A 27668-nucleotide genomic window follows, 5' to 3' on the forward strand; every position below is an offset into this window, starting at 1 on the left:
AATTTTGACAATGGGGCAGCAACATTTGCATTTTAACAGATTGACTAATTCTGGTGTTCAAATATCAAATAGATCCCGTTTTCGCGCTCACCAATATGGGAAAAAAACGCGAACAATTCGACTCTTTCGTAGCCTCAGGCCTCAAACGCAGTGCGCGAGGCTATTGCTTATATCAGAGGCCGTATTTACAAACATTCTTCAACGTTCACTAACGTATATCTTGCCACTAATCTTAAAGAATGGACACTTTACGACCTACGGAGCTTACTTGGAGAAGGTCTCTGAAGTCCTTTTCCTCCTTGAGCCCCTTATGTTTTCAAAAGCATTTCAAGGTCATACTCCATCATATTACCACTACACACGACTTCGAAGACCTTTTGATCTTGTAAACTTAAATATCAAGTCGCCGGGAACGAGACAAAAGCCAGGGGCCAGATTCACGAAAGCACTTACGAACGTGTACACCTTTCCTCAATCTTTAACGGCTTTGGTTACATTTATTAAACAGTTTACAAGCATGAAAACTTGCCAATCAACTGTTGTTATTGTTATAAACAGCCTCCTGGTGCTTCGGAGCTCATTAACTGTTTAATAATTGTAAACAAAGCCGCCAAAGATTGAGAAAAGATGGACAGATTCGTAAGTGCTTTCGTGAATCTGGCCCCAGGTTGTAAGCGAGCTCAATGTGTTCTGTACTTCCTGTTCATGGGCGTCATCTATATTTTATTCAGGAAAAGTATACATAAATGCAGAGTTACAAACATACTGTTGGATTTATAGATAGAGCTAGTACATACAATACCTAAAGCCACTATTACGCGTAGCGTTTCGCGCAAGCGGCATCTGTTTTAAACCTTTTTAGAATCCGTATTTGAGCAATTTGTTAGGAACTGTTCAAGATTGAGCTACTGGATGTTATCTGGTGTTCTTTGGATATCACAAACGACAATATGGAAACAGTAAAGAGAATCTAATTGCCCGAAACGTTATGCGTACGTTAGGCTTTAGGTCTAACACATACTACACATAAGGGGCATAACTGGCCGACCCCTCACAGTGTTCAAGAGAGAACTGGATAAGCACCTCCAAAGGATACCTGATCAACCAGGCTGTGACTCGTACGTCAGGCTGCGAGCAGCCGCGTCCAACAGCCTGGTTGGTCAGTCCGGCAACCAGGAGGCCTGGTCGACGACCGGGCCGCGGGGACGCTAAGCCCCGGAAGCACCTCAAGGTAACCTCAAGGTCAAGGTAGGTATTGTATGTACTATCTCTCTAAATCCAACATTATGTACGTTACTCAATGTATGCACCTTTACCAGAATAAATAATCCAAATCGAAATCCAAATCCAAATCTAAATCCAAATCTAAATCCAAATCTAATATAAATCTAATATAAATCTAATATAAACAGTAACAGTCTTGAACGGTGGAAATAATTCTTTGGATAGCGAGGCTGTGTCACTACCAGAATATTCAGCTCGTAAACTATGTGACAAACCTTTAAGGCATTCACTTGAACACTATATAGTTGACTGTGAAACCGTAAAAGATTTTAGACCAGGGGCCAGATTCACGAAGCAGTTACGCAAGCACTTACGAACCTGTACATCTTTTCTCAATCTTTGGCGGCTTTGTTTACAATTATTAAACAGTTAATGAGCTCCGAAGCACCAGGAGGCTGTTTATAACAATAACAACAGTTGATTGGCAAGTTTTCATGCTTGTAAACTGTTTAATAAATGTAACCAAAGGCGTCAAAGATTGAGGAAAGATGTACACGTTCGTAAGTGCTTGCGTAAGTGCTTTCGTGAATCTGGCCCCTGGTCTATTGAACCACCAACTGCATAATAGATTCAATGGACCTCCTAGTCTATTGAACCACCAACGGCATAATAGACCTGTATAATACATTCAATAGACCTCCTGATCTATTGAACCACCAACTACATAATTGAATCTGGTGTACTGGACGACATCCTAACAATTTATCCTAACTTTCCTTGTCCATTTTAAAGAATAAAGACCAATTTTATTCATTTTTTTTTAATGCATCTCATAATTTTGTTTCAAGTCACTGTCGGGGACAGGGAGCCAGAGTGTATTCAAACACATTAGGCTTTTATCGAGGTCGTTCCCAGGGTGAAATTACTGACCCCTGACTAACTCCTGGGGGGTACCTACTTGTTGCTAGGTGAACAGAGGCATTAGGTGAAAGGCAATATGCCCAACCATTTCTGTCCCGCCCGCCGGCGAGAAACGATGGGCAGTTTCTTTTATCCTGATGCTCCTGTTACCTAGCAGTAAAATAGGTACCTGGGAGTTAGTCAGCTGTCACGGACTGCTTCCTGAGGGTGGAGGCCTGGTCGAGGACCGGGCCGCGGGGACACTAAAGCCCCGAAATCATCTCAAGATAAGATTGTGTATGACCCTCTGTCCTGAGTTACAGTGAATAGCATTATCTTCACTCAAGGAAAACCGAATTAAATTCCTTACATTAGGCAAAATTGTAATTAAATTTTGACTAAAGATGTTAATATTATAGAAACCCTCCGCTTTAGCTTGACAGCTGATTTGCTATTTTTTCTTTAAATGATAATGTATCATGATTGATTTGATTGATAAAGATTAAGCCACCCAAGTGGCGGCACGGGCATGAATAACCCGTAAAATGTATTACGTAGCTTGGTACTTTTACACAAGTCTCCCCTCACGAGCGTCAGAGGTTACCATATAAACTACATTAAATTTAGGACATAATTCGCAACTCTTGAATTACAAACTAAATGTAATAGTTTCCTTTATTTCTGCGTAAACTTTTGCGAGGGAGAGGTGGCTGCAGGCAGCGCCCCTCGGTCATTTGTCTAAGGGAGAGCGAGCAACTTTGTCAATCAGTTTCCAGGGCTGGCGTTCTTTCTTGGGTCCATAAAGCCACCTAGAATGTTAAAATTACTCTTTAGAAAACCACGGCTGTCACAGAAAGCTTACCAAGAGGGAGGACTATGCTGCTAGGAAAGTCGTGCCATTTGCTGTGAGTCAGTAGCCAGAGGACCAGAGTATTTGAATATTTTGTTGATGCTAGAGGTGGCAAGTTAATTGTACATCCAATACCGTTATCGGGGGGACAAAGCCTTCATGCACACTGCACCTACTATCAAGAAACATGGTTGGAGAATGCTTGGACTGGTGAGTGAACCAGAGTCTTCAATCTTGGTGATCTTTCTGTCGCGTATTAGGTCAATGTTCTCAAGATTTCCCGCCTGATTCTTCGTGGCCAATCAGATGGCGGCAATCAGGGGGCTCAACCATCAACAAGCCATATACTGCCTATGGTATTATCTAGAGCATCACTCAATCAGGTTTCAATCATTACTAGTCAATGATTTTGTAGCATGGTCGCTTAACACAGATTTCTAACACCAACTGCAGTTCAAGCGTCACCAACTGCAGTTCAAGCGTCACCAACTGCAGTTCAAGCGTCACCAACTGCAGTTCAAGCGTCACCAACTGCAGTTCAAGCGTCACCAACTGCAGTTCAAGCGTCACCAACTGCAGTTCAAGCGTCACCAACTGCAGTTCAAGCGTCACCAACTGCAGTTCAAGCGTCACCAACTGCAGTTCAACCGTCACCAACTGCAGTTCAAGCGTCACCAACTGCAGTTCAAGCGTCACCAACTGCAGTTCAAGCGTCACCAACTGCAGTTCAAGCGTCACCAACTGCAGTTCAAGCGTCACCAACTGCAGTTCAAGCGTCACCAACTGCAGTTCAAGCGTCACCAACTGCAGTTCAAGCGTCACCAACTGCAGTTCAAGCGTCACCAACTGCAGTTCAAGCGTCACCAACTGCAGTTCAAGCGTCACCAACTGCAGTTCAAGCGTCACCAACTGCAGTTCAAGCGTCACCAACTGGATTTCAACCGTCACCAACTGGATTTCAACCGTCACCAACTGGATTTCAACCGTCACCAACTGGATTTCATTTAAATTCAGTCAACCGTCCACGAGAAGGTTCTGGAACAGAGGAGAATCTAGCTCATCCCCTTACAAACATTTACTCCTCACTTAATAAAGCTGATTCCTAATGGAAACAAATAAGCTCATCGAATGCGTTTATAGAATCAGGCTTCAGATAAGCTGATGTAGAATAAGACCTCAAACCTTGCAGTTCCATTAGAAATATCAATGACATTTTGAATAAACCGAAGCCTCATTTAAAGATAAAAAAAAATCACTAAACGAGAAACGACGCAGCAAAGGGCTTCAAGGCAGAAAAATGTGAAAAGAAAAGTTATCAGACATACAGAAACAATTATTGAAAGCAATGTGGTTAGATAAATATGATGTATAGGAAAGTTGCATGAAAAAAATACGGAAAAACTTGAATAAAAAGATACCAACAGGAAGGGGGCGAGGGTTAGATATGAGAAAAGGCAACAGCCAGGAATAATGCTGGATAACAGAGCTTGGATAAACTAAGATAACAAGATGTTATCAAGAGATGCTGACGTCAGAGTTTGTGGAAAGGGTTATTTGAAAGATATTGCGATAACTAATGGATATCTCAAGATGTAATTAGGCTGTTTATTAAATTTTTTATCAACTATTTATCCAATTTGGCCATAGTAATTTAATCAGCCTGATTTGAAAGTGAGGATGCTGCTCATATTCACTGCCACAGGACAGTGAGAATACTGCTCATATTCCCTGCCACAGGACAGTGAGGATGCTGCTCATATTCACTGCCACACAGGACAGTGAAGATGCTGCTCATATTCACTGCTACACAGGACAGTGAGGATGCTGCTCATATTCACTGCCACACAGGACAGTGAAGATGCTGCTCATATTCACTGCCACACAGGACAGTGAGGATGCTGCTCATATTCACTGCCACACAGGACAGTGAAGATGCTGCTCATATTCACTGCTACACAGGACAGTGAAGATGCTGCTCATATTCACTGCCACACAGGACAGTGAAGATGCTGCTCATATTCCCTGCCACAGGACAGTGAGGATGCTGCTCATATTCACTGCCACACAGGACAGTGAAGATGCTGCTCATATTCCCTGCCACAGGACAGTGAAGATGCTGCTCATATTCACTGCCACACAGGACAGTGAAGATGCTGCTCATATTCACTGCCACACAGGACAGTGAGGATGCTGCTCATATTCACTGCCACACAGGACAGTGAGGATGCTGCTCATATTCACTGCCACACAGGACAGTGATGCTGCTGCTCATATTCACTGCCACACAGGACAGTGAGGATGCTGCTCATATTCACTGCCACACAGGACAGTGAGGATGCTGCTCATATTCACTGCCACAGGACAGTGAGGATGCTGCTCATATTCACTGCCACACAGGACAGTGAGGATGCTGCTCATATTCACTGCCACACAGGACAGTGAGGATGCTGCTCATATTCACTGCCACACAAGACAGTGAGAATGCTGCTCATATTCACTGCCACACAGGACAGTGAAGATGCTGCTCATATTCACTGCCACACAGGACAGTGAAGATGCTGCTCATATTCACTGCCACAGGACAGTGAAGATGCTGCTCATATTCACTGCCACAGGACAGTGAGGATGCTGCTCATATTCACTGCCACACAGGACAGTGAGGATGCTGCTCATATTCACTGCCACACAGGACAGTGAGAATACTGCTCATATTCCCTGCCACAGGACAGTGAAGATGCTGCTCATATTCACTGCCACACAGGACAGTGAGGATGCTGCTCATATTCACTGCCACACAGGACAGTGAAGATGCTGCTCATATTCACTGCCACACAGGACAGTGAGGATGCTGCTCATATTCACTGCCACACAGGACAGTGAAGATGCTGCTCATATTCACTGCCACACAGGATAGTGAGGATGCTGCTCATATTCACTGTCACACAGGACAGTGAAGATGCTGCTCATATTCACTGCCACACAGGACAGTGAGGATGCTGCTCATATTCACTGCCACACAAGACAGTGAAGTGGTTGATACAAAAGTTAATCTAGAATTCAGGAATTAAAAAATAAATGTGGATATACAAATTTATGATAGATTATCAAGCATCCGTCTTAGACACCAGGGGCCAGATTCACGAAAGCACTTACGCAAGCACTTACGAACCTGTACATCTTTTCTCAATCTTTGGCGGCTTTGTTTACAATTATTAAACAGTTAATGAGCTCCGAAGCACCAGGAGGCTGTTTATAACAATAACAACAGTTGATTGGCAAGTTTTCATGCTTGTAAACTGTTTAATAAATGTAACCAAAGGCGTCAAAGATTGAGGAAAGATGTACACGTTCGTAAGTACTTGCGTAACTGCTTCGTGAATCTGGCCCCCAGGTTCGTAAGTGTTTGCGTAACTGCTTCGTGAATCTGGCTCCAGGTTCGTAAGTGCTTGCGTAACTGCTTCGTGAATCTGGCCCCAGACTCAATGAAATTGAGTCCTAGTGTGGCCCCTGGGTAGGGTGTGACACTTGGGCTCAGCTATTTAACTGATAAGCTCCATCTACCCGAAAATAATTGGAACCTGGGACCAGATTCACGAAGCAGTTACGCAAGCACTGACGAACCTGGAGACAGATTCACGAAGCAGTTACGCAAGCACTTACGAACCTGGGGCCAGATTCACAAAGCAGTTACGCAAGCACTTAAGAACCTGGGGCCAGATTCACGAACCAGTTACGCAAGCACTTACGAACCTGATTCACGAAGCAGTTACGCAAGTACTTACGAACGTGTACATCTTTCCTCAATCTTTGACGGCTTTGGTTACATTTATTAAACAGTTTACAAGCATGAAAACTTGCCAATCAACTGTTGTTATTGTTATAAACAGCCTCCTGGTGCTTCGGAGCTCATTAACTGTTTAATAATTGTAAACAAAGCCGCCAAAGATTGAGAAAAGATGGACAGGTTCGTAAGTGCTGGCGTAACTCCGTGAATCTAACCCCAGGTTCGTAAGTGCTTGCCTAACTGTTTCGTAAATCTGGCCCCGGGATGTAAAACTATTAGCAGATCGTGATCTAGGGAAACAAGATGGATACGGCTTTAAAATGAGGTGCAGAAGAAGAGGATGCAAGTCTACACAAGAGTTCCATCGTCAACCAGCCCGTTCCCCAACGTCAAGAAAATGACGTACTAAAGTGCCCTTATCCTAACCAACCAGATGACCCAAAACAGAAAACGGGACAGTATGTCAATTTCGACCAGACCACACCCTAGAAAGTGAAGGGATGACGTTTCGGTCCGTCCTGGACCATTCTCAAGTCGATTGACTATTACCAAAATCGACTTTAGAATGGTCCAGGACGGACCGAAACGTCGACTAGAAAGTGAAGGGACGACAACATATTTAAGAACATAAGAACAAAGGTAACTGCAGAAGGCCTATTGGCCCACACGAGGCAGCTCCTATCTATACCCACCCAATCCTACTCATATACTTGTCCAACCCGCACTTGAAACAATCGAGGGACCCCACCTCCACCACGTTACGCGGTAATTGGTTCCACAAATCAACAACCCTGTTACTGAACCAGTATTTACCCAAGTCTTTCCTAAATCTAAACTTATACAATTTATACCCATTGTTTCGTGTTCTGTCTTGTGTTGATACTTTTAATACCCTATTAATATTGCCAAGTTTTTGTGACTTCGCCTGCATGTCAATTTCGTGAGTCTCTTCCATTTTCTAGTACGACAATTTTTAGCCTTAGGGGGCTTATCGGTATAAATTAAAAGTTGTTCAATTTGCTTGTAAATTTTTTTATGAAATGGTTATAGAAAGGGCTGCAACTGGTCCAAGTTTCACCATCACACCCTAAACAGAAAAGGAGAAAAAAAATACACAACGTATTATGCAACGAATGTTCAACATTCTCAAATAATCTCAGGGAACACATGTGTCAACTAAAATGTCTACTATGTGCTGTAGAAGCACAAACTCTTGTAATAATTGTAATATGTATGTGCAATATATTTATATGTAATTTTTTTTTTTTTTTTTTTCCCCAATTTTTTTTCTCTGTTATCAAGGGATTTGCATGAAACTTGCACACCTTGCTCAATGGATGCCTATCTGCAAGGGTGCCAATTATGAACGAAATCTGTCGAAGTCAAGCTCAGCTACAGGTGGCCGAACTTGGATCTTTATTTTACTCTGGAAAGTAATTTACAACTTCAAGGTGTTTCTTAGCTTTCATTTATTAATCAATTTACATGCAAATTACACCTTATATGTAGAGGTTGTGCTTCTACAAACCTATTTAAACATTTTAGTCCAAAGTCCATTTGTTGATTTTATAAAAATTTATAAACATCATATATTGCATATTTTTGGAAGGGTAACTTTGAATAATTAAATTATTGCACTAAACACTTTTTTTGATAAAACTGATCAATACAATCCTTTATTATGTGTTAATTTAATATCTGAGTGTTATAGAAATGATTTTAGTTGACACATGTGTTCCCTGAAATTATTTGAAAATGTTGAAAATTCGTTGCATAATACGTTGTGTATTTTTTTCTCCTTTTCTGTTTAGGGTGTGATGGTGAAACTTGGACCAGTTGCAGCTCTTTCTATAACCATTTTATAAATAAATTTATAAACAAATTGAACAATTTTTACGAAACCGGTAATAAGCCCCCTTAGAGTATACGTCAAAATGCGACGTGGTTTTAGATCTAGTTTCTTCAACAGTCACAGGAAGGCGGGAACACGCACCCGCCTGAATGGCTGCCTGGCGTGCGTTCTACACTCTGCCCGTCAGCTTCGGATGCCGGCTTAAAAAAAAGTTACTCAAACTGGAAAAGTAAGAGTAAGTAAAATAAGAGGCTTTTTTCCCAGAGAAAAATACCAAGTACATGAAACATTTTCCAACAAGGCAATGTCAACATAGAGGAGCCATGTAACACGGAGGAAAAACCTCACGATCAACAAATTCACGAATTCGAACGTTTTCCCGCTATATTTGAAGGCGTATCAATGCGCGGGATGTCAATGGCGGGGTTTTCCTTCTATACCAGCGACATTTCGCGCCAAAAACTGCTTTGACTAATCGACAACTCAAACTGCTCAACACCAACCGGCTCCGAGGAATACTGGAAGTGAAATGATTTTTCCTTCAAGGACATTCGGGTAATGTTTATTGACACGGAAATTTCAACATGGCGTAGCCTAGCCAAGTAAATAAAAATGGTATATTCCAAGAGTGAGACTCCACCAAAGTAGAAATGCTTTGCAAATCAAATGGTTCAATAATGTGGAATGACCTTTCAATCACGACAAAGACTGCCCCCTCCCCCTCAAACAGTTTAAGAGAAAAACTAATATCTTAAGTTGGAGGCCTGGTCGACGACCGGGCCGCGGGGACGCTAAGCCCCGGAAGCACCTCAAGGTAAGGTAATCGACTATGTAACCTACCTTGCCCACTAAATTAAAACCTATGCCTTGCTATTATCAAACAGTAATGAGTAATGACTAAATTTTAAAACTGCTGATATCTGCCGTGTATGAATTTAAAAGAAAATTGTAGTTTGTTCATTTAGTTAAAATTACTATGTTGTTCAGTTGCAATTTCTGTTCGGTTCAACATGTAATTGTAATTTTTTTTTAATTATTTCAATTCTTGCTTTTGATCTCAATTTGTTTTAAGTCTTAGTTTTTCAATTTTTCCCTCACATGTTGTCCGAAATGCTGTGTGTATTAGTGGCTTTAGGGATAATATATACTTGCTCTATTTAGAAACACAACATTCTACTTGTATCATGTTGTATTCATGTACATTTACTAAATAAATGTATCTTTATTCTAAGTCAAAATTATCATGGGGGGGGGGGGAGTAGGCAGGATAAGGAGAATGGATTTGATTGATTGATGAAGATTAAGCCACCCAAAAGGTGGCACGGGCATGAATAGCCCGTAAGTGGTGGCCCATTTGAGCCATTACCAGTATCAATAGATGATACTGGAGATCTGTGGAGGTGCGACTGCACCCTGCGTGACAGGAGATGTCTCCCGTGAGGAGAATGGGGGGGGGGGCTCTCAAATACTGTCATGCAGTTTCCTCCCCAGCAAAAGCAGCGACATAGTAAGGAATAACTATTTGAAGGCGACCTAAGCACACAATACACATTCACTCCAAAAAATCTATCATTTACGGGCTATTCATGCCCGTGCCACCTCTTTGGTGGCTTAATCTTCATCAATCGATCACTTTGTAATCATGTTGACCAAATCACACTAGTAAGTGAAGGGACGACGACGTTTCGGTCCGTCGTGGACCATTCTCACAATCGACTTGAGAATGGTCCAGGACGGACCGAAACGTCGTCGTCCCTTCACCTTCTAGTGTGTGGTTTGGTCAACATACTTCAGCCACGTTATTGTGACTCCTCGCCTGTACTTTGTAATCATTCCTACTCTGCCTTTGACAATGCTAACAAGACTCAATGAAACGCAACACATCAGGCCAAATAAAATAGTAAAAATGAAGTTTTGGAGAGTAAACTTACTTCAAGAGAAATATAAGAAAAAATTGAGAAAATCAAAATCTACTCTATTCCTGTTAATTGCTGTATAATTTTACTGTAGTGCAAATATTGCATCTGAGCTCAACATCATACACCTACTTAAGTATTTCCTAACTGAAAGAACACGTAATTCAAGTTCAAGTATGTTTGAGATAAGAAATACATCTCAAAGCGATTGAGTATCTTAGGCTATTTCTACCCCCTTTACGAACACGTAATTTTCTGATTAATTGATGATGTTAAAGATTCGCTACCTGGAATGCAAAATTCCAAGTAGCACGGGCTATGGTGAGCCCGTAGGCCTTTCTTCTGATTAATTGTCGTTAGTTGGGTTCGTTCTGGACTCGCAATCTAGAATTCCGTGTTCGAATCCAGGTGAGACAGAAATGGAAAGGCACGTTTCCCCTCATCTAGTGTGTTTAAGGCAGTGTCTGGGATGCTCTCGGACGCAGGTTCGAATCCTCGTCACGGCCCTTGTGGATTTGTCAGCCCGTCCTCGAAACAAAGATCCAAAAGTGATTCCATCCACCCGCCAAACCCCCTGTTTATGAATGAAAAACGGTTTACACACGACTCACAACTGCTGACGTTCGAACATATCCGGAACAAGTGCTTCACTGACGACTTGTATTCGAATCACAACGCTATAAATGCTTCACCCACGTACTACAAATACAAATAATCGCCAACAGAACCTAAACACCTAACCTAACCTATCCTATGCCTATATATACACAATATGCCATTATATTATTAATTTATACTTGAGAAAATTCCCGTTTAGAATAAACAGCATGTTAAAATATATTAATGCGTCTGTGGGGTCGACCGCTGAATGTAATGGACTTGAGTCGAGGACGGGTTGGGATTTGTTCATTAGTGTCTAGTTTAACTAACCGTAACTAGATACCCAGGAGTTATTTAGCCTGAGGGGATGCATCCTGAAATAGTAATTCGACCTTGAGGTTATCTTGAGATGATTTCGGGGCTTTAGTGTCCCCGCGGCCCGGTCCTCGACCAGGCCTCCACCCCCAGGAAGCAGCCCGTGACAGCTGACTAACTCCCAGGTACCTATTTACTGCTAGGTAACAGGGGCATTCAGGGTGAAAGAAACTTTGCCCATTTGTTTCTGCATCGTGCGGGAATCGAACCCGCGCCACAGAATTACGAGTCCTGCACGCTATCCACCAGGCTACGAGGCCCCTAGTGGAGGTGGAGATTCGACCAGCCTCTGGGGAGCCGGTCGGCCGAGCGGACAGCACACTGGACTTGTGCTCCTGTGGTCCTGGGTTCGATCCCAGGCGCCGGCGAGAAACAATGGGCAAAAGTTTCTTTCACCCTATGCCCCTGTTACCTAGCAGTAAAATAGGTACCTGGGTGTTAGTCAGCTGTCACGGGCTGCTTCCTGGGGGTGGAGGCCTGGTCGAGGACCGGGCCGCGGGGACACTAAAAGCCCCGAAATCATCTCAAGATAACTTCAAGATAGGTGGTGGTGGTGGCTCTATATAAGCCTAACATGTATACACACACACTGGCTGCCTGTCCCTCGACAATAAATTGAACCACCTCCACTATCCCCTAACACAAACAACCAATATACCATCATACACACTATCTTCGACAAGCACCCGGCTTTCAGTCCCCATCGAAGCCACTAGAGTGGAATTCAGGTACACACGTTTCAAAGCCTATTCAGTATAGGATTGCTACACAAAAATCTACTCCAGCTACCTTTAAATTAAGAATATATGTTTCCTACATTCCTGTTGTAATGTCTTTACCCAGAAACGGGATCACCATAGCCCGTGCTACTTGGAACTTTTTGTTCCACGTAGCGAATCTTGAACAACAATGGAATGTCCACAGGTACTGTTCCCTGCTCCTAGTCTGAGCAAGATTATTAAATATGGAGATGGCTTTCCGCGGAGGAATGGAACGGGAGATGCAGTGGAAAGGGGGGGAGGGAGAGATGCAGTGGAAAGGGGGGGAGGGAGAGATGCAGTGGAAAGGGGGAGAGGGAGAGATGCAGTGGAAAGGGGGGGAGAGAGAGATGCAATGGAAAGGGGGGGAGGGAGAGATGCAGTGGAAAGGGGGGGAGGGGGAGATGCAGTGGAAAGGGGGGGAGGGGGAGATGCAGTGGAAAGGGGGGGGAGGGGGAGATGCAGTGGAAAGGGGGGGAGGGGGAGATGCAGTGGAAAGGGGGGAGGGGGAGATGCAGTGGAAAGGGGGGGAGGGGGAGATGCAGTGGAAAGGGGGGGAGGGGGAGATGCAGTGGAAAGGGGGGAGGGGGAGATGCAGTGGAAAGGGGGGGGGAGATGCAGTGGAAAGGGGGGAGGGGGAGATGCAGTGGAAAGGGGGGGAGGGGGAGATGCAGTGGAAAGGGGGGGAGGGGGAGATGCAGTGGAAAGGGGGGAGGGAGAGATGCAGTGGAAAGGGGGGAGGGAGAGATGCAGTGGAAAGGGGGGGAGGGAGAGATGCAGTGGAAAGGGGGGAGGGAGAGATGCAGTGGAAAGGGGGGGGAGGGAGATGCAATGGAAAGGGGGGGGAGATGCAATGGAAAGGGGGGAGAGATGCAATGGAAAGGGGGGGAGGGAGATGCAATGGAAAGGGGGGAGGGAGAGATGCAGTGGAAAGGGGGGAGGGAGAGATGCAGTGGAAAGGGGGGGGGGGGAGATGCACGGGAAAGGGGGAGGAAGAGATGCAGTGGAAAGGGGGGGAGATGCACGGGAAAGGGGGAGGAAGAGATGCAGTGGAAAGGGGGAGGGAGAGATGCAGTGGAAAGGGGGAGGGAGAGATGCAGTGGAAAGGGGGAGGAAGAGATGCAGTGGAAAGGGGGAGGGAGAGATGCAGTGGAAAGGGGGAGGAAGAGATGCAGTGGAAAGGGGGAGGGAGAGATGCAGTGGAAAGGGGGAGGGAGAGATGCAGTGGAAAGGGGGGGAGGGAGAGATGCAGTGGAAAGGGGGAGGAAGAGATGCAGTGGAAAGGGGGAGGGAGAGATGCAGTGGAAAGGGGGAGGGAGAGATGCAGTGGAAAGGGGGAGGGAGAGATGCAGTGGAAAGGGGGAGGGAGAGATGCAGTGGAAAGGGGGAATTACATTAAAGCAAGAGCCATGTGACCCCCCCACCCCCACCCCAGAAAAAAGTAACATTAATTTAGACATCCATAACTTTGTGTACAGTAATTGATTGGAAGTTGAGAGGTGGGACCAAAGAGCTGAAGCTCAACCCTCACACAATTAGGTGACAACTGTGGGGGGGGGGGAATTCTGACTCTTAGGAATTTATTTTTTTATTTTAATTGATTTAATGTATTATAATTTATAATATACAATTGACTTATTATTTCTTTCGATAGCCTAGTGGACTGAATAGATTTCAGTTCTCCCACAACCCTAACACAAGTGTAGAGGTTAATGATAGTATCTTGAGGTTATCTTGAGATGATTTCGGGGCTTTAGTGTCCCCGCGGCCCGGTCCTCGACCAGGCCTCCACCCCCAGGAAGCAGCCCGTGACAACTGACTAACACCCAGGTACCTATTTTACTACTAGGTAACAGGGGCATAGGGTGAAAGAAACTGCCCATTGTTTCTCGCCGGCGCCTGGGATCGAACCCAGAACCACAGGATCACAAGTCCCGCGTGCTGTCCGCTCGGCCGACCAGATCCCTTAGGATAGGTTAGTTTGTCAAAGCACCATCAAAAAAAATTATTTTCCACTGTTCAACTTAATAGTTCAGATTTCTACTTTTTAATTTCGTTAATATGTCGGTATATGTACTATAGACCTCATCGTTACTCTAAGTACTACTAAAAAAGGAGAATAGGCTGTTTACACAAGCAAAACTAATTTTACAAACAACTGAATTTCACTAAGACTTTCTGGATTATTAATTACGGCTATATTATAGTTTTATGACGGCTGACACATGAGAAGGTGGTGGAGGCCAAGACCGTCAGTAGGTTCAAAGCGTTATATGACAAAGAGTGCTGGGAAGACGGGACACCACGAGCGTAGCTCTCATCCTGTAACTACACTTAGGTAATTACATGACTCGGCTTTCCATATCACTAATTTCAGCATTGTCCAGTATTGTGTCTTTCTTGACTAGCCTAAGAGGACTAATTAGACGCGTTCACTTTAATATGGCTACATAATTATGTCTTCAAAGCAATTCACACCAGTACAGAGGTCACACCGGCACAGAGGTCACACCGGCACAGAGGTCACACCGGCACAGAGGTCACACCGGCACAGAGGTCACACCGGCACAGAGGTCACACCGGCACAGAGGTCACACCAGCACAGAGGTCACACCAGCACAGAGGTCACACCAGTACAGAGGTCACACCAGCACAGAGGTCACACCAGTACAGAGGTCACACCAGTACAGAGGTCACACCAGTACAGAGGTCACACCAGTACAGAGGTCACACCAGTACAGAGGTCACACCAGTACAGAGGTCACACCAGTACAGAGGTCACACCAGTACAGAGGGCCACCCCAGCACACAGGCCAGTTCAAATGTCTCAATACAACCCGCGAACACTTCAGCGGTCAATTCCAGGTAGTCACTCATTCCTCATGTGGTAAGGGACGCGAACGAGACAATCACTCTCCCCTGAACACATTTCTTCAAAAGGTGGCACCATTTTAAACAATTTTTAACTCGTATGATTAAAAAAATTAGATTTTTCCCAAGTGACTAAAAACTAGCTCAGTTGTGGAACGATCATTTAGAGATAGTTCAGGTAATTTAAGGACTAACTATCTTCTATCGTAAACGAGTATGTGTGTAGTTTAACTTTGCTCTATTGAAAGATAGTTAGTTGCCAGGTTGCATTACAAAACAAAATATTTAATTTTGCAAGAATGAAGCCTACTCTTAAGAGGCTATTGTACTAGTTTCATTTTGTTTTCCTTTTAAATTGATAATGGACAAAATAATTTTAATAACACTTCTGTTTCGTGTCCATTTGAAACAATATTGATTTATGAGCTTTCTGTAAAACTTTTATATCGAGTTTTGATTTTAAATGTATTTAAAATGTGTAATTCGGTGCGTGATTTACACCTAACTTTGAATCTCATGTTCTACGCCGCCTTATAAACATGGGCTGGACAGTAGAGCGACGGTCTGGCTTCATGCAGGTCGGCGTTCAATCCCCGACCGTCCCAACAAGTGGTTGGGCAACCATTCCTTTCCCCCGTCCCATCCCAAATCCTGACCCCTTCCCAGTGCTATATAGTCGTAATGGCTTGGCGCTTTCCCATAGTTCCCTTCCTGGCCTATTGTACCACCAACTATGTAACTATTTCTTTGAATCTGATGTACTGGACGATATCCTAATCTATCCTAAATTTGCTTATCGATTTTAAAGAATGAAGAACAATGTTATATTTTTTAAGCTGTATCTTGTAAATCCATCCCTGCCCTTGTGTGGCAGTACACAATATTAAGTTGGATTTACATATTCGTGCATTGAAATATGTATATTGTCTAATATAGTTGATTGTAACCATGATATACATGTGCTTCAGCCTACAGTTTAGGCCTATTGTCATGTGTATGACCCTCTGTCCTGAATGATAATTTTATACCAGCATTATCCTCACTTTAATAAGACCTAATTGAATTTCTCAGATTAGGAAAAATTATAATTCATTTTTTATCAATAAAGATGTTAATATTACCTAAATACTAGTTAATGCAGCCGCCAAAAGCCTCAGTTTCTTAATGCAAAATATACTACATAACTCTATTGCAACTCATACTCTTGGTAACTTCTGGGATGCTCTCGGACGTAGGTTCGAATCCTCGGCACGGCCCTTGTGTAATTGTTCAATTGATGCATCAGACTATTGTGATTCTTACGTATTCATCAATTTAAACGGACTCTGTCCTTAGTGTTTTTTCACATATAAAGTTATATTATGTGTATTGAATAGTTACATATAGGTTTGATAACGTTAGGTGTTTAAGCTTTCTGTTGGGTTTAGGAGAGCGATGTAATTACAATAGGCTGTGTGTAAGGCATTTAACGGTATTTATCATATGATGGAATGGTCACAGTACTCTGCCAAGGGCACAGTACTCTGCCAAGGGCACAGTACTCTGCCAAGGGCACAGTACTCTGCCAAGGGCACAGTACTCTGCCAAGGGCACAGTACTCTGCCAAGGGCACAGTACTCTGCCAAGGGCACAGTACTCTGCCAAGGGCACAGTACTCTGCCAAGGGCACAGTACTCTGCCAAGGGCACAGTACTCTGCCAAGGGCACAGTACTCTGCCAAGGGCACAGTACTCTGCCAAGGGCACAGTACTCTGCCAAGGGCACAGTACTCTGCCAAGGGCACAGTACTCTGCCAAGGGCACAGTACTCTGCCAAGGGCACAGTACTCTCATGTCTCTCAATAGTACTTTTTCTTGCTAGAAATATCTAGAAATTAGACTAGCTTCTTGGATTAAGATGTCTGAATATTTTATGTTATTGCAGTAATTGATAGCGGAGTGGTATAGCGTTCACCCGGCGCTTCGCGAGCGTTTAGGCCTGGGTTCGTATCCTGGGCGGGGAGGATTGACTGGGTGCCAATCTTTAAACTGTACACCTCTGTTCACCCAGCAGTAAAATGGGTACCTGGTGGTTAAACAATTTGGCGGGTCGTATTCCAGGGAATTCTAAGATAAAGGTTGACCAGACCACACTAGAAAGTTAAGGGACGACGACGTTTCGGTCCGTCCTGGACCATTCTCAAGTCGATTCAAATCTAAAGATTAAAGACCAGCCCGAAACCCTTATGCATACTAGTGGCTTTGAGGAAAATCAACTCATGGGTTTTAATTTATATAAATTTAATGATTTATTTTTTTACGTTAATTTCGATAGCGGACTGTATTATGTTTAAAGTGGACTAAATTCCCACAAATCATTTTCTACACATTCTAAGGGTTTATTAAATTATATATATAGCCTATCAATCATAGATTCTTGGGGTTATCTTGAGATTTCGGGGCTTTAGTGTCCCCGCGGCCCGGTCCTCGACCAGACCTCCACCCCCAGGAAGCAGCATATGACAGCTGACTAACACCCAGGTACCTATTTTACTGCTAGGTAACAGGGGCATAGGGTGAAAAACTCTGCCCATTGTTTCTCGCCGGCACCTGGGATCGAACCCAGGATCACAAGTCGAGCGTGCTGTCCGATCGGCCGACCGGCTCCCTAGATTGGTAGACATTAACTACAATATCAATACTACGTGTTAATCTACAACTACAATGGATTAGTTAACACATGGGCAAGCCTTATCTGTTAAGACGGTTCCGTTATTATATTACTGAAGCGTGTGGTTACTGTAGCAATTGGGCGACTAACTAGCGGTCTCCCTCGCTGATTGGTTCCTCATTAATGACCTCTTCTCAAATCACCTGCCAACAAGAGTACACAATAATGTTTCCAGCACATGTAGATTAATAATATATTATGTTATATATAGATAATAATATAGATTCTTATGTTATATATAGATGATAATATAGAATCTTAACGTGTAGATTAGTAATAATCTTCCATTAAAGATGATAATATTGCTCACTGATTATACAAGAGTAACCATAGCAGAAAATTACATCATGAAATAATTGCTCAATAAATCAGATTGATCAAGATTAAGCCACCCAAGAGGTGGCACGGGCATGAATAACTCGTAAGAAATCATTTAATATACTTTAAGAATATATAACGCCTTCCCTGGTAACGACGGAGTCGATTTGTGCTGTCTTAACTCTGTAACAAGATTTAGGGATGACAGTTAACGCGACACGTCTGTCCTGTTCACGGTTAGAATGGTAACTGCCGTACCCCAGTCACGGATTCGGACCCGGATTCACGAAGCAGTTACTCAAGTACTTACGAACCAGTACACCTTTCCTCAATCTTTGACGGCTTTGGTTACATTTATTAAACAGTTTACAAGCATGAAAACTTGCCAATCAACTGTTGTTATTGTTATAAACAGCCTCCTGGTGCTTCGGAGCTCATTAACTGTTTAATAATTGTAAACAAAGCCGCCAAAGATTGAGAAAAGATGGACAGGTTCGTAAATGCTTCGTGAATCTGGCCCCAGGCTGCTTCAGATGCGTTTTATCAAGAAGTAGAATACAAAAATTATATTTAATCTATTTTAGCACTGAAAATTAAGTTGGTTCAAGAGGGAAAAAGGTTTTTATAATATTTACAGTCCAGAGACTGACGTATTCAAATTAATTCCTATTAAATATAGCTGGTAAAATTTAAAGGCGGCATATGGCAATGATATCCCCCGTTTTCTTCCAAGGAAATTTCCCACCACAACCTCGTTTTCTTGAGTTAATTTGTTAATACAATCCAGCAGCAATCTGCCTATTGTATTGAAAGTTAATACATGGTGTGTATAATGTATGTATATATATGTTAAAATTATGCATTTGAGCCTTACCTGTATCTATGGTACAGAGCTGATTGGTAAGTTACGATGCACAAGTGGAGAATTTAGACCCATAGTTCTAGCAAATCAGTATTGCAAAATAAAGGTGATTCAGGGACTTCCTAAACCATTTTCTGCGGAGGAGTTCTGGGGCCAGATTCACGAAGCAGTTACGCAAGCACTTACGAACCTGGGGCCAGATTCACGAAGCAGTTACGCAAGCACTTACGAACGTATACATCTTTCCTCAATCATTGACGACTTTAGTTACATTTATTAAACAGTTTACAAGCATGAAAACTTCACAATCAACTGTTGTTATTGTTATAAACAGCCTCCTGGTGCTTCGGAGCTCATTAACTGTTTATTAATTGTAAACAAAGCCGCCAAAGATGGAGAAAAGATGTACAGGTTCGTAAGTGTTGCGTAACTGCTTCGTGAATCTGGCCCCAGGTTCGTAAGTGCTTGCGTAACTGCTTCGTGAATCTGGCCCCTGGAGTCCTGTTCAGGTCCATAGCATCTGATTGTTCAAATCCTGAATCCTCGTCACGGCTTTTGTGGACTTGTTCCTGTGTCTTTAGGGATCTTCGTTGTCTATACGTCTTGAAAGATGAGAATCTTGTTAACGATGCTTCCAAAGTCTATGAAGTTCCTTCCACCCTCCCACGGTGTATGTAGGAGGGGGGAAGGAAATTTTTAAGGGAAAGCACCAAGCCATTACGACTATATAGCACAGTGAAGGATCAGGATAAGGATTTGGGATGGGACAGGGGGAAAGGAATGGTTGCCCAACCACTTGTTGGGACGGTTGGGGGATTGAACGCCGACCTGCATGTTACATGTATACATGGCATGGCATATATACATGTAACAGTGTAGAATATATATGACAGAATAGAAGCTTAAAGATTGAAAGATTAAGAATAGATCAATGACTTCAAAGATATAAATGAAAGCAGCACGCTGAATGAAAGGATTGACAACTATGGATTGACGATAGAGAACCGCAGCCTAAAGATCAATGACGAGGAATTAGAGCAGACGATTAAAGATTGAGAGTAGAGATTGAAATTAGCGAGAGAAGACTCGCTATCCTCAATCAATACGAATAAGAGTTAATTGTACACTCTTAAGATTGAGATTGAGATTGAGATTTGGCCAAGATAGTTGAAGACAGGGAGTTGAAGGAATGTCGTTATCGAAAGATAGCTCATAGAAGAGAGAGTTGATAGATAGCAAGGTGCATGGTAGAGGCTTGATTGTATAGGATATATAATATAGATGATAGAGTTGCTGGCAATGAGTTGAAAATAGAAGCAGAAAGGTAGGGGTTCAAGGAACGAGATTGAAGGTATGCTATGATTGAAAGGTGCTATGATGATTGAAAGGTGCTATGATGATTGAAGGGTGCTATGATTATAGGGGTCTGCATATAGGGTGCTATAAATAGAGACTGCATATAGGGTGCAGTAAGTATAGGATTGAGTTACATAGTTGAACATATACCGTTAAAGCGTCTAAAAAACTTAGATAGAGAGATGAGGTTAAGTCAATAAGGAGTAGAAGATTGAATGTGCCAAGTTGAATGAAGAGGATTGAAAATAGGGAGTTAAAACCACAGTGTTGAAGATAGAAAATTGAAAGTGTGATAGAGGTAACAGTTGGTAATCATGATTGACAACAACGAATTGAAAAGGAGTCAGGATAAAGATCTGGGATGGGACGGGGGAAAAGGAATGGTTGCCCAACCACTTGTGGACGGTCGGGGATTGAACGCCGACCTGCATGAAGCGAGACCGTCGCTCTACCGTCCACCCCAAGTGGTTAAACATTGAGAAGAAATTTTAGAGTTATTCGATACTGTAAGTCACAGAAATGTTAAATATAAGTGACTATTTAGACATAGTCACTTATACTGAAAATTACCATATATAAAATTATACTTTTATACACATTAAAAATCGAATAACTGGTGAAATGAGGTGTTAAGCAATGGTAGAAAATTGAAAATAGATTGTAGCTCATAGCTAAACACCTCGGTTGGCATAGAGAATATTAGAACAAATGGAATATGATCGACAGGAGTTGAACGCAAGTGATGTATTAAGATGTGTAGTGTCAAGTGGAAGACGAAGAGTGATCTTATAGATGATGGCTGTGAAGGAAAAAGTGTGACCTGACAGGTCTGAAAGGGCAGTTGAGGGTAAGGTCACGTTTCAGACAGTGGAGGGGGGATAAGTTGACCCCAAAAGGTCATGTTCCAGATAGTGGAGGGGTTAAATTGATCCCAGGTCAAAGGTCATGTTTTGGACATTGGAGGGGGGTAAGATGACCCCAAAAGGTCATCTTCTCTGACAGTGGAGGGGATAAGTTGACCCCAAAAGGTCATCTCTGACAGTGGAGGGGATAAGTTGACCCCAAAAGGTCATCTTCTCTGACAGTGGAGGGGTAAGATGACCCCAAAAGGTCATCTTCTCTGACAGTGGAGGGGATAAGTTGACCCCAAAAGGTCATCTCTGACAGTGGAGGGGATAAGTTGACCCCAAAAGGTCATCTCTGACAGTGGAGGGGATAAGTTGACCCCAAAAGGTCATCTTCTCTGACAGTGGAGGGGTAAGATGACCCCAAAAGGTCATCATCTCTGACAGTGGAGGGAGGTAAGTTGACCCCAAAAGGTCATCTCTGACAGTGGAGGGAGGTAAGTTGACCCCAAAAGGTCATCTCTGACAGTGGAGGGAGGTAAGTTGACCCCAAAAAATCATTTTCTGACAGTGGAGGGGGTTAAGATGACCCCAAAAGGTCATCTTCTAAGACAATGGAGGGTAAAGACACTATTTTATCATCTAGTTGGACCATTGTTTATTTATTTACTGCAGTATCTACACACTTAGTGTTCCGCGGATAAGGTAAAAGAAAGCACCGTTTAGGCAAGCTTGGTGACCTACAGAATTACATAACAGCATTCAACATAATAATAATTGTGATAATTTGATACAAAGGTGCCGTGTAAGACAGGTGGCCCTCCTGTGCCCAGGAGAGCCACCTGGATAGTAGGGTATACGGTGCCCAGAAGGGCCACCTGGATAGTAGGGTATACGGTGCCCAGAAGGGCCACCTGGATGGTAGGATACACGGCGCCCAGGAAAGATATCCTAGCTTGCCTAAACCGCCACGGCCGTGCCTTATTTTTTTTTTTTGAAACCAAGTGACCTCAAACCAGCATCGCGAATTGCTTTTTTTCCCCCCATGCTTCACCCATGGAGGCTTGGCTCAGAGACATCTGTATTTTTTGTCGACCCCACACTACATCTAACACGTGTACGCTTGTAACTACACCGTAGGACAAGAAATCGCAACAAAACCATTGAAGCATCAGCAAGATGAGCATGCACGGAGAAGTTGTCTATGTGTGGCTCCATAGACCCTGGTCTCACACACGCACGCACTCACACACGCACTCACACGTACTCACGTACTCACATGTGGCATGGCTCACTTTCTTCACTCGTTGATATACAATAATGCATCATCATAGCACTGATGATAATCCCACTGAATTTGAGAGGGAGTACACAGCATGATCTTAGAAAACAGGGGAATTGGAAGGGGGTGATATGCCCCCAGAGGAGGGGGGGGGGGGTTAAAAGGGGGGGAGGGAGAAAGGGGGGGGTGTTGCGGGGGTGAGCGGCCCCGCGGGCATTGTACATAGTTTGACACTGCAGTGCTACCAACATAGTACCCGACCCTTAATAATTTATAAACACGACAACATGACAACAACTTTCTATTCAAACGCTACTTATTAATAATTCATACAATGGTACAAAGAAAATGGCTGGGACGTCTGTATTTATTATGTCGTATTGACAATATATTAAAATGTACATGAAACTCCTATTCGGCCATTTAGATGGACACCAATCCTTTTAACGGCCCGGTGAGGTCGCGTATTCATGTCCAACAGTCCGCTTGCGGTTACTGCAGGGCAGACTGCGGCGTTTCCGTGTGGAAGACTGCGGGAGGCAGCGGTGGGTGCGGCCCCAGGGGTGAGCCAGGCTGCGGCGGAATTGGCGTGAGGTATATTAGCAAGGCGATTGCAGTGCGCTCCGCCCCCCTTGGAGACGCGACAACGTAAGGAGCCCTCTGAGGCCGCCCGCCAGCTAACCTGTGACCCACAGTTTTGATACCTGCTCCTTTGGTGAGGAAAGTCGGCGAGGAGCAAGCACTTCGCAGTGTCCACCCTGGCCTTTACTGTCGACACACGGGGCGTCACGCCCTGGCAGCGCTTCAGACGCCGTCACTAGAGAGCATTATCAAGCCATAAGCGCCTTAGGGTAAGGTGCCAAGGAGGAGGAAGTGGTGGTTGGGTGTCCACGAAGGAACAGGCCGTCTTGCTTGTGGTGACACATGGTTGGGGAGAGAGGGGTCGGCGCGCCCCGGGTGTAATTAACAGGGCGCGAAGGATGGGGGGGGGGGGGGGCAAGAAAAGCCCCGCATGCGGTAGCGGGTCAAAGAGTGGGACATTGCATGTAGGTGGCAAGGCCCACCTGCTACTGCGGCAGCTGGGAAACGTGAACCGGGTCATCTAGCAATGGATGTGATGGTTTTAACGCTTGTGGAGTATCACATGAAGGAACTTGAGGGGGAGAGGGGGAATAAAAAACCTGGAAATCAACAACAATCAAGTTTCCAGGACACAGGTGAACTGAATAGATGAACTGGAGGCATCAGTAACTTTGGCAGCAGTGTGGCGGAGAGAGAAAGTGAGAGAGAGAGGGAGAGAGAGCCTCGGTAAAGCCCCTAAGGGCAGCCATCCATGAAGACCCCAAGAGGGTAAAGGGGGCTAGGGGCTAGCAGGTCTCTATAGGACCCCCTGGTCACAATGTCTTGTCCCTAAGGTGCCAGGACCCAGGGGGGAAAAGAAGACCCGCTGAGTCTTCAGCAAGGCGGTCGCGTCCATTCCTTAACAAGTCTTTAAGACGTTCGATACAAAAATTAAACCTTTGTGAACGCGACTGCCTAGTCCACATGTAGGACCCGAGATTCATGTATATACGTATATCTATATATATATATTTCTATGTTTTATAGGATGAGACCAATGGATAGAAGATTTAAATAAGGATGACCGCAGATGTCTGAAGTCATATATCAGTACTATTTAGTTCATACAACCAAGAAATCAAAGAAATAATGCACTCTTAGATGGTCAAACGCCAAGTTTATAATTAGGAAAAGTCACTAGGAACTTGAATTATCCTTTGTGTTTGTTATTCCTGATACTGGTGGATCTGTGGGCAGACTATGGAACTTCGAACGAGGTTGGTGGTGGTGGTAGTGGTAGTGGTGGAGTGGTTGGGGGGGGGGGGAGGATGGTGGTGGTGGTGGTGGTGCTGGTAGGAAGCTTGGCGGTGGTATTGGTGGTAGGGATAAGGTTGATGGTGGAGGGAAGGTTGGTGGTGGGTGGTGGTGGTGGGGAAGGGGTATGGTTGGGGGGATAAGGATGGTGGTGGTGGTGGTAGTGACAGGGTGTGGGGGGGTGGTGGTAATAGTGGCAGGAATAGTGGTGATAGTGGCAGGAATAGTGGTGATAGTGGCAGGAATAGTGGTGATAGTGGTGCCTGCCTGCCTGCCTGTCCTCTCGAGTCGTCACAACGTCACAAAAACGATGTATATATATATTGCCCGAACCTAACCTAGCCTTAGACCCACAAATAGAAAATGAGCCAGCCCATCAATTTAGCCAGTCGATGTGATTTATAGTACACTAGATTTTTACCGTTGGGGGATTTACACGTTAAAATGCGAAGTACTGTTCAAGAGGACTGGTTGGGTTGTCACCGGGTGGGAAGGGTGGTAGTGGTGGTAGTTGTGGTAGAGGAAATGTTGGTGGTTGTAAGGAGTTGATTCTTGGTGGGTAGGGTGGTGGTGGTGGTAGAGGAAATGATGGTGGTCGTAGAGAGTTGATTTTTAGTGGGTAGGGTGGTGGTGGTAGATAGATATGATGGTGGTAGATAGATATGGGGGTGGTCGTGGTTTTGGACGTGGGGGTAGGGGAAGTGGCTGTAGTTTTTACAGGTGGTGGTGGTGTAGGCAGTGGTGATGGTGGTGATGGTGGTGGTGGTGGTAGTGGTGATGGTGGTGGTGGTGGTGGTGGGGGTAGTGGTGGTAGTGAAAATGACGCGAAAACCGGGTGAATTCGCGGAAAAAATATAAAGCAAATATATTAGAATGATTAATTCTTGTACCTGCGACGAAATAACAAATAATACAATCACTAAATTGAGTTAATACAATTAGAGTGAATAAACTACATCATTTATTACGCTGGTGAATGACTGAATATTATGTCATATTTGTCAATTCTTAAAACAAAACAAGAAAATTTAACCGGAAAATAAATCTATGATACATTTTCCATTTAAGAGGGGGGGGGGGACACTTTTATAACATGAAGATTTTTTGAGGTTGATTCAAGTAAATAGGTACCTGGGAGTTAGTCAGCTGTCACGGGCTGCTTCCTGGGGGTGGAGGCCTGGTCAAGGACCGGGCCGCGGGGACACTAAAGCCCCGAAATCATCTCAACATCTCAAGAAGTAGATATATTAATTCCAAAGTGCCTTAGGTCTTATTTTGATACCTTATGTAACACGATTTTATCAGAGTTTAATAAAAAAAAATCAAATACTGTTTTTCACCAAAAGGGAAAACTTGCAACTGAATTAGAATACAAAGAAACGAGACGAAAATGAATAAAATTGGTTGATGTTATGCATGAAAGGGAGAGAGGGGGTGTGGGGGGTAGGGTTAAGGGGGGGGGGGGGCTCATAGAAACCTGGGGCCAGATTCACGAAGCAGTTACGCAAGTACTTACGAACCTGGGGCCAGATTCACGAAGTGGTTACGCAAGTACATACGAACCTGGGGCCAGATTCACGAAGCAGTTACGCAAGTACTTACGAACCTGGGGCCAGATTCACGAAGCAGTTACGCAAGTACTTACGAACATGGGGCCAGATTCACGAAGCAGTTACACAAGTACTTACGAACCTGGGGCCAGATTCACGAAGCAGTTACGCAAGTACTTACGAACCTGGGGCCAGATTCACGAAGCAAGTACTTACGAACCTGGGGCCAGATTCACGAAGCAAGTACTTACGAACCTGGGGCCAGATTCACGAAACAGTTACGCAAGCACTTACGAACCTGGGGCCAGATTCACGAAGCAGTTACGCAAGTACTTACGAACCTGGGGCCAGATTCACGAAGCAGTTACGCAAGTACTTACGAACCTGGGGCCAGATTCACGAAGCAGTTACGCAAGTACTTACGAACCTGGGACCAGATTCACGAAGCAGTTACGTAAGTACTTACAAACCTGGGGCCAGATTCACGAAGCAGTTACGCAAGCACTTATGAACCTGGGGCCAGATTCACGAAGCAGTTACGCAAGTACTTACAAACCTGGGGCCAGATTCATGAAGCAGTTACGCAAGTACTTACGAACCTGGGGCCAGATTTACGAAGCAGTTACGCAAGAACTTACGAACCTGGGGCCAGATTCACGAAGCAGTTACGCAAGTACTTACGAACCTGGGGCCAGATTCACAAAACAGTTTCGCAAGCACTTACGAACGTGTACATCTTTCCTCAATCTTTGACGGCTTTGGTTACATTTATTAAACAGTTTACAAGCATGAAAACTTGCCAATCAACTGTTGTTATTGTTATAAACAGCCTCCTGGTGCTTCGGAGCTCATTAACTGTTTAATAATTGTAAACAAAGCCGCCAAAGATTGAGGAAAGATGTACAGGTTCGTAAGTGCTTGCGTAACTGCTTCGTGAGTCTGGCCAAAGGATATCACATAAATCAGAATTGAGGAATAGAGACGAGAAAGGAGGGATGGTAGGACAGAGGCTAAGGAGGTGGGATAGGAGAGGTAGGGATATGGAAGGGGAGGTAGGGGGCGGGGAATGAAGTGAAAAAAACTATCAGGGGGAAAGCGCCAAGCCATTACGACTATATAGCACTTGGAAGGGGTCAGGATAAGGATTAGGGATGGGACGGGGGTGGGACAGGGGGCGATGAGTGAGACTGGGCCTTGGAGAGGGATTAGGTTTATGTGAGGATAGTAACGAGCTTAAGCTTGGGATTTCAGTGAGAGGTCAGATTGGGGGGGGGAGGGATTGGGGGGGGGAGGGGATAAGGATATGGATTGGGAGGAATTGCTGATAATTAAGAGCTAGAATTACACTAATCTTAGTAAAGAATCTATAAAAGTTATGGATCCGAATCTATTGGCTACGGACTATGAAGGAATAGTATCAGTAGTAGTAGTCATAGCGGCTTGTGTACAAACATTAATCGATTCTAGGACTATTGGTGGGGGGGGGGGGGGGGGTGTGGAAGGGGGTAGTAGCGGTTTTAAACGGTAAACTCTGATTGCAGGAACAGTCAACAGTCAATCGGTGTGTGGTCACGAAGCTCTGAAGGCCAACAAAATTTTCAAAAAAAAAAAATTCTCCAAGAGGCTGTAAAAATCTTGCTATTCAATCTGTACATCGGTGAAAGATACGGCCAGAATTATGATTTCTAAATTAGTTTCTAAATCTAAGGTGGCGCAGGGGGGGGGGGGGATAAGGAGGAGG

At 44.1% G+C, this 27668-nt stretch overlaps 2 protein-coding genes across 6 annotated transcripts in view; both read right to left on the reverse strand.

Moving 5' to 3' along the window:
- Positions 1–3370: 3370 nt before the first annotated feature.
- Positions 3371–7713, reverse strand: LOC138356675 (fibrinogen- and Ig-binding protein-like). Its single transcript, XM_069312868.1, has 2 exons — positions 7651–7713; positions 3371–3967 (listed from the first exon to the last, which is right to left on the reverse strand). The coding sequence occupies exons 1-2, from the start codon at positions 7711–7713 to the stop codon at positions 3371–3373; spliced, it is 660 nt and encodes a 219-aa protein (XP_069168969.1).
- Positions 7714–21861: 14148 nt separating this feature from the next.
- The window catches only part of dati (datilografo), a 140713-nt gene continuing 134906 nt past the window's right edge, over positions 21862–27668 (reverse strand). For 2 of the 5 annotated variants that reach the window (XM_069312730.1, XM_069312729.1), the window contains exon 6: positions 21862–27668. This exon is cut by the window's right edge and continues 2427 nt beyond it. The gene's annotated coding sequence lies outside the window, so the exon portion shown is untranslated. The other 3 variants (XR_011224511.1, XR_011224510.1, XR_011224512.1) reach the window with 3 other exon arrangements.

The sequence above is a fragment of the Procambarus clarkii genome, chromosome 73 (assembly GCF_040958095.1).
Source record: "Procambarus clarkii isolate CNS0578487 chromosome 73, FALCON_Pclarkii_2.0, whole genome shotgun sequence".
Lineage (NCBI taxonomy): Eukaryota > Metazoa > Arthropoda > Malacostraca > Decapoda > Cambaridae > Procambarus > Procambarus clarkii.